At 52.4% G+C, this 7,837-nt stretch overlaps 1 protein-coding gene across 1 annotated transcript; it reads left to right on the top strand.

Moving 5' to 3' along the window:
• The first annotated feature begins 1,086 nt into the window (after positions 1–1,086).
• Slc25a41 (solute carrier family 25, member 41) lies at positions 1,087–6,995 on the top strand. Its single transcript, XM_013022672.1, has 7 exons — positions 1,087–1,299; positions 1,440–1,595; positions 2,186–2,338; positions 2,505–2,612; positions 4,342–4,509; positions 6,122–6,269; positions 6,820–6,995. The coding sequence occupies exons 1-7, from the start codon at positions 1,087–1,089 to the stop codon at positions 6,993–6,995; spliced, it is 1,122 nt and encodes a 373-aa protein (XP_012878126.1).
• The last annotated feature ends 842 nt before the right edge of the window (positions 6,996–7,837 follow it).

Below are 7,837 nucleotides of genomic sequence, written 5' to 3'. Positions count from 1 at the left end.
GACAAAAAAAAAAGAAAAAAGAAAAATAGAAATGAGGGGCTGGGAAAGGTGGCTTTGCCTAGCATGCATTAAAGCTTTGGGTTCGATTCCTCAGTACCATAGACATAGAAAAACACAGAAGTAGTGCTGTGGCTCAAGTGGTAAAGTGCTAGCCTTTAGCAAAAGCAGCTCAGGGACAGTAGCCAGGCCCTGGGTTCAAACCCCAAGATTGACAGAAAAAAATAGAAATGACTGGAGAGATAAGAGGGGGAGAGAGAGAGGGGAGAAGCTAGGATTCTAGGTATAAGCCACCTCACCCAGCTATCTCTTCTGGCTGTGTATGTGCTAGTCCTGGGGCTTGAACCCAGTGCCTGCGTGCTGTCCTTAAGCTTTTTTGCCCAAGGCTGGTGCTCTATTACTTGTGCCATAGCTCCACTTTTGACTTCTTGGCTAGTTTCACAGACTTCCCTACCTGGGCTGGCCTTGAACCTTGACCTTCAGCTTTCAAGGGAGCCACCAGCACTTGGCTCTTTAAAAAAAAAAAAAAATGTCACTAAGCCTATCATGGGGTCTTTTATCTTTTTGACATCCTCTGACACTAATCACCTACCAAGAGTCCACGTCCAAATTCTTCCTCTACTGGGGCTTGAACTCAGGCCCTCAGCACTGTCCCTGAGCTTTCTTTACTCAAGGTTAGCGCTCTACCTCTCAAGCCACACCTCTACTTTCTGGCTTTGTGCTGCTTAATTGGAGATGAGTCTCTTGACTTTCCTGCCTGGGCTGGTTTTGAACTACAATCCTGAGGATCTCAGCCTCTTTGAGTGGCTGGGATTACAGATGCCAGCTTTTGTTCTCCAACTTCTAGCCCCCTGGGTGGGGAGTTTCAGCATGAGACTTTCAGTGGGACCCATTGAGTTGGCAGTGATGCCCAGTGACTGCTCTGGGTTTGAGAACATGGGCCACCATACCCGCGAGGTCACAGGGGCCTCTGTGACCTCATCAGCTCCTGGACTCCGAATTTACAAAGCACCCCAGGAGCTACAACCTATGGCGGCAGGATCACATTCCCTAGGGACGTGGGTCTGTACGTCCTGACCTCCAGCCACCATGGGAGATGATCAGGAGCAAACGAAGGAATCTTGCTCTAGGGTCCAGAGGTTGTTCAAGAGGGTCAAGGGTTTAGTGACCAGGGCGAGACCTGCCTCCCCACCCCCGCCCCCACCCCCGCCCCCCACCTGGAACCCAGGCTGCACGCACGTGTACGGGTACGTGTTCGGGCATGTGTCTGAAAGCCATCTTGAACATCCCCTGTCCCAGCAGGTGAGTCGGGACTCCCAACATGGATATCCCAGGGCCCGGACTGTCGGGGGAGAAAACCAGGATGATCTAGAATCATCCACGTGGGGGCCGTGGGCACAGAGACGCAGGACGAGGCTGGTCAAAGCTGGCTCTGGCCTCAGGTGCTGGACACGGGGGAGCAGCTGATGGTCCCCGTGGACGTCCTGGAGGTGGACAACGAGGGAGCCTTGTGGAAGTTCCTGCTGTCGGGAGCCATGGCAGGGGCAGTGTCACGCACAGGCACGGCCCCTCTTGATCGAGCCAAGGTGTACATGCAGGTGCGCAGGGAGGCGGCCCAAGCCCATGGGGACATCACAGGTGAAAGTGGCATTGGGGGCGGGATGGGAGTGCAGCTGGCAGTGGGGTTTTCTCGTGGAGGGGTGAGGAGACTGGGAGTTGGGAATGACAACAGCACTCACAAGGGTATGGTGGCGCACACGTGTAATCCCAGCTACTCAGGAGACCGGAAAACTGAGGCTCAAGGTTGTCCCTAGGTAAAAAGCGGGGAGAGCCTATCTGAAAAACAAGCTAAAAAGCAAAAAGGGATTCCTGGCTCCAAGTGCAAGGCCTTGAGTTCAAATCCCAGTATGAAGGCCTGAGGACAGGAGGCGGCGGGGGCGGGGGCCTGGGGAGGGAAGCTCTATATGGGTAGGCAGCCACATGGGGCCCAGGGCGGCTCCTTGGCCAGGAACTGGGGTGGAGAGGAGTGAAGCCTGAATAGGACAGGCAGATGGGAGTTGGGTTGGAGGGTTTGGAGCTGGCCGTAGGAGGAGATAGAGAAGTATGTGGGCAGTGTTGCAGATCATGTGTGCGCATGCGTTGCACCTGTGTGAGCCAGTTCCCTCTCCCACCCCCCGCCCCCGGCCAGGTCTACTCCTCCCAGGCTAACTTCATGAACTTGCTGGGGGGTCTCCGGAGCATGGTGCAGGAGGGGGGCGTGCGCTCGCTGTGGCGAGGTAACGGCATCAACGTGCTCAAGATCGCCCCTGAGTATGCCATCAAGTTCTCTGTCTTTGAGCAGGTAGGGGGCCTCGGCCAGCTTCCCCCAAACCCCCACCACCTCCCACCCCAAAATACAAACCCCACAGTCTCATCCCAGCCTTCCTGGCGCCCCGAGACCCCCGCCCCTCCCACCGGATGGCTTTGGGGGTGGAAAGGCAACTGGAACCCTACTCTCTCCCCACCAGTGTAAGAACTTTTTCTGTGGCGTGCACGGCTCTCCGCCATTCCAGGAGCGCCTCCTCGCGGGCTCGCTGGCTGTGGCTATCTCTCAGACCCTCATCAACCCCATGGAGGTGAGAGGATGCTGGGCCCACACACCCTGCCAGCCAGGGCCTGGCCCTGCGGCTCCCCCTCCCCTTCCTCCTCTACCATAGGAGATGGGCATCCATCCTTTACTCCAGATGCCCATTTCAACACCACTTCCAGAATGGTCTCATCTCCCACACCATCCAAGATGCCACCTCTGTGATCTGTGCTTGCCTTTTATGTATAGACTTTCTCTTGTGGCTTGCTTGCTTTCTCTCTCTCTCTTTCTTTTCTTTCTTTCTTCCTTTCTTTCTTGGTGCTGTCCCTGACCTTTTGTGCTCAAGGCCTGGCACATTGAAAATAAAAATGTTGGGCTGGGAAGATGGCTCAGTGGTAGAGTCCTTGCCTTGCATGCATGAGGCCCTGGGTTCCATTCCTTAGTACCACATAAGTAGAAAAAGCTTGAAGTGGCACTGTGGCTCAAGTGGTAGAGTGCTAGCCTTGAGCTGAAGAGCTGAGGGACAGTGCCCAGGCCCAGAGTTCAGCCCCACAACTAACAAAAAAAAAGAAAAAAAAAGAATCTCATAGTTTTTTCTACATGACCTGGCTTTGAATCACAATCCTTAGCTCTCAGCCTCCTGAGTAACTAGGCTTATAGGGCTATGATTATAGGCATGAGCCACCAGCGCTCACTTGGATGCATTCTTACTGATGAAGCCTGCAGCTTACGCAAGTGGGGCTGAGATTGATGGTTGGAAGGATCTAACATGACGTGTTGTAAAAGACTTACATGACACTGCTGCAGGAATCGCTTCACAGACCAAAAAGTCATTTTCTACACATCCTTCCTTCTCCTCTCCGGCCCTTGGCACACCTGACCAGGTTTCTATGCAGCCCAGGCTGGCCTGGTCTGGCCGCCATTCTGCCTTCAGCCTCCTGAGTGCTAGGACTACAGGTGTGCAAGCTCCCGCTGATCTTTTGACTGTTGACCTGGCCTGACCCTCTGTCCTCTTCATTCTCAGTTTTCCAGGATTAGCTATGAGGGATTCCCACCATAGTCAGCCATGCTCAGGATCACCTGAGTTTTCTCTGCTATGGCAGGTAGTCCAGCTTTTATGCGATTGTAGCTTCTGGTATTTGGATACAGGGTTCTTTTGATTATTTCTTTCCTTTTTTTTTTCTGTCTGAGACTGGTTCTTGAACTTGATACCTGACACTTTCCCTCATTGGCTAACATTCAACCAACTAAGCCATGCCTCCAACCCTGATAAGAGATTTTATAAAAATTCAGCCGAGTGCCAGTGACTCATACCTGTCATCCTAGCTACACAGGAGGCTGAGATCTGAGGATCGCAGTCCAAAGCCAGCCTAGGCAGGAAAGTCTGTGAGACTCTTACCTCCAATGAACCACCAGAAAACCAGAAATGGTACTGTGGCTCAAGTGGTAGAGTGCTCACCTTGAGTTGCAGAGCTCAGGGACAGCACCCAGGCCCAGAGTTCAAGCCCCACAACTGACCCCCCTCCAAAAAAAAATCTGGTGACAGATAGGGAATGAGTATCCTTTGATTAGGGAAGGCCCACCTAGTAATTTCTGCTCATTACCTGTAAGTCACTGCTAGCACGATGGTGCATGATGTGACCTGGGTGCCTGGACATGAAATCCAGTGAGCAGGTGACAGATCTGGGTCCCAAACCCTGCATGCAATGGGGACACGGTCTGTCACGGACAAAGGTCACAGAGAGGGTGGGAGCAACTGATCGGCCTTCCCTCCCCAGGTGCTGAAGACGCGGCTGACCCTACGCAGGACAGGCCAGTACAAGGGGTTGTTGGACTGCGCCAGGCAGATCTTGGAGCGTGATGGCACCCGGGCTCTGTACCGTGGCTACCTGCCCAACATGCTGGGCATCATTCCCTACGCCTGCACAGACCTGGCCGTGTATGAGGTGTGTGTTCCACAGGGGTATGGGCTGGCCTGGGCAGGACCCCCACTGAGCTTTCTCCTGCCCATCCCCTTTACCCCCACTTTGTGTGCTGGTCCTGGGGCTTGAATTCAGGGCCTGGGCACTGTCCTTCAGCTTTTTAGCTCAATACTAATGCTCTGCCACTTGGGCCACTTCCAGCTTTTTGCTGGTTCATTGAAGAGAAGAGTCTCAAGGACTTTCCTGCCCTGGCTTTGAACTTGGATCCTCAGCCTCCTGAGGAGCTAGGATGACAGGCATGAGTCACTGGTGCCTGACACCTTTCTGTCTTTCAAGTATTTCATGAATTTGTCCTTGGCATGTAGTTGTGTGTATTTCAGGGGTTCACTGTGCACACAGTGTGTGATGATCTGGTCACCAGTGGTGGCTTAGACAGTTCCCATTTCTTTGTGCTGAGGACAGTAAACAACTTCTCTATGGCTGAGTGTGGTGTGGCTTGCCAGCCACCCAGCCAAGTGAGCAGGAATTACATAGGATTACAGTCCAGGACACAGGCAAAAACACTCAAGATCCTATTAAAACAAAGAACCAGAACAAAACAGGCTGAGAGCATGGCTCAAGTGGTTAAGTGCCTGGCTGGCAAGCACTTAACCAAAAAAATTTTTTTCTCCCCACCGGTCACTAGTGATCATCACCTGTAATCCAAGCTTCTCAGCAGGAGACTGAGACCAGTTCAAAGCCAGCTTGGGCAGGAAAGTCTGTGAGACTCTTTTTTTTTTTTCTTTGTCAGTCATGGGTCTTGAACTCTGAGCCTGGGTGCTTTCCCAGAACTCTTCAACTCAAGGCAAGCACTCTACCACTTTGATCCACAGCACCACTTCCGGTTTTCTGGTGGTTTATTGGAGATAAGAGTCTCAAGGACTTTCCTGCCTCAGCTGGCTTTAAACGGCAATCCTCAGATCTCAGCCTCCTGAGGAGCTAGAAATCCAGGTGTGAGCCATCGGCATACTGCTGAGTCTGTGAGACTCTTATCTCCAATTAACCACCAAAAAGTCAGAAGTGAAGCTGTGGCTCAGGTGGTAGAGTACTAACCTTGGGCAAAAAACACTCAGGGACAGCGCCCATACCCTAAGTTCCAGCCCCAGGACTAGTACATACTAGCTTTTTGAGACAGAGTGTCTCTATGTATAATCCCAGAATGGCCATGGATTTTTTTCCTTTGCTTTCCTAATGAGGGGATTACAAGCGTGTACCACCAGGCCTATCCCTACTATTTTGAAATGTACAACCATGGTCACGGTTCTAGGTTATTCCTCCTATCCAACTGTACCAATATCTGTTAATATTCCTCTCTCCATTCTTCTCCTCCCCTTCTTTAGTCTCTGAAAATCACTATTCTGTCTACTTCTATGAGACTTGGTTTGTTTGGGTTTTTTTTAGGTTACGATGCATTTATCTTCCTGAGCTTCACTTATTCCACATAACATAATGTCCTCCAATTCTATCCATGGTGCTGCAAACAACAGGCCTTTGCTCTTTTTTACGCCTGAGTAATATTCCACTGTGCATGCAAACCATCTTTTCATTTATCCATTCTTGGTTTTATGAATAGCGTTCTTGCCTCTTCCTTTGACAGATGCTCCAGAGCTTGTGGCTGAAGTCTGGCAAGGACATGGAGGACCCCAGTGGCCTGGTCTCTCTGTCGTCTGTAACGCTTTCCACAACCTGTGGACAAATGGCCAGTTACCCACTGACTTTGGTGCGCACCCGGATGCAGGCAGAAGGTCAGGCTGGCCTCAGTGGCCACTACATATGCCCTTATCTGCCTATATTGGAATTTGTTTATTTATCCTCCCTCCACTCACTGATACACTGAACTCAAGCCTTTTTTTTTTTAGCCTGTCCCAGGGCTCTAACTCTGGGTTCGGGCACTGCCTCTGAGCTTTTAATGCTATAGGCTAGCACTCTTAACAGTGGAGCCACAGTACCACTTCTGGCTTTTTCTGTGATTAATTGGAGATAAGAGTCTCATGGACTTTTTTGCCCTGGCTGGCTTCAAACCACAATCCTCAGATCTCAGCCTCCTGAGTAGCTAGGATTACAGGTGTGAGCCACCAGCACCCAGCCCCACTAAACCTTTTACTCACCCCCACCCTCCCAATCTGACTCCAGCTTGGGGGGGAGGGGGAGGCAGCAAAACATCCATCCACAAAAGATCCCCACAAACTCAGGCCCCCAATCTCACTCCCCAAACACCCCTCCCTTAAAAACAAAACAAAACAAAAAAAACTCTCTCCAATTAGACCCAGCCCATAGCTTGTCTTGTTCCCACAGACACGGTGGAGGGCTCCAACCCCACCATGCGTGGAGTGTTTCGTCGGATCCTGACCCAGCAGGGCTGGCCGGGGCTGTATCGAGGCATGACCCCCACGTTGCTCAAGGTGTTGCCCGCGGGGGGCATCAGCTACGTGGTATATGAAGGAATGAAGAAAACCTTGGGTGTGAGCTGACACTGCTCAGAACTTTCAGGAACTGCAAGACCTAGTGTCCTTAGATCCCAAAAAAGTCCTCCCAGCCTCAGGCTCCCAGGCAGTTCAGAGGGCTTGGGTTAGAAGACCACTTGGGTTTCTTCCCCATGGTACAGCCTGAGTCCTGAGTTTGGACTCTGGTCCGGGTTCTGCTGGATCGTCCTGGCTCTTAAGGCTGTATAGCTGATGACCGTTCAGACAATTAGGAATAAAGATGGGGTTCTGCAGGATGTGTCAGGGGTACCTGGGTCTAGCCAAAGGCCTTGGATCTTCGGGTCCAGGATGTGGGAATAAGAGACTGAAGAGAGTAGAGAGCGTGGCATGGGGGGGGGGGAGACCCCTCGACCCTGAGGAGGGAGAACGGGTGGCACCAGGGAGGTTCTAGACTAGGGGGGGTAGGGAATGCAAGGGGTTTTCCCCTAGCTCCCAGGCCACCACACCGCCGGAAGCACTGGTCCACAGGCTTCAAGCGGGCCACGTGCAGGACAGACCCAGCCCGGAGCCTGGGGTGCTAACTCCGACGTCAGGCCTTGAGTTCCAGCAGCCGGTCACCGCCGCCCACGTAGGCTGCCATTCACTCCGGTTCCCGCCAATCCCCCCACGCCGCTGGGTGCCCGGCTCCGCCCTAATGCAGCTGCGCGTCCACTGGCTCCCACCAAAACTGGGCAATTGATTTCTTCCATGGCTATTTGCCCATTCTCGGTGTCAGTCAAGGAATATCCCGCCCCTGCCCCTCAGCCATTGGCTTAGAAGTCAGGGCTGGAAAAGGATTCTGGTTAACCAGAAAAGCATGCCCAAATCCAAGCTCCATCATCCAGAACTTG

This window comes from Dipodomys ordii, unplaced genomic scaffold (assembly GCF_000151885.1).
Source record: "Dipodomys ordii isolate 6190 unplaced genomic scaffold, Dord_2.0 Scaffold64, whole genome shotgun sequence".
NCBI lineage: Eukaryota > Metazoa > Chordata > Mammalia > Rodentia > Heteromyidae > Dipodomys > Dipodomys ordii.
The sequence above is the reverse complement of the archived record's forward strand: the minus strand, read 5'-3'. Positions and strand labels throughout refer to the sequence as shown.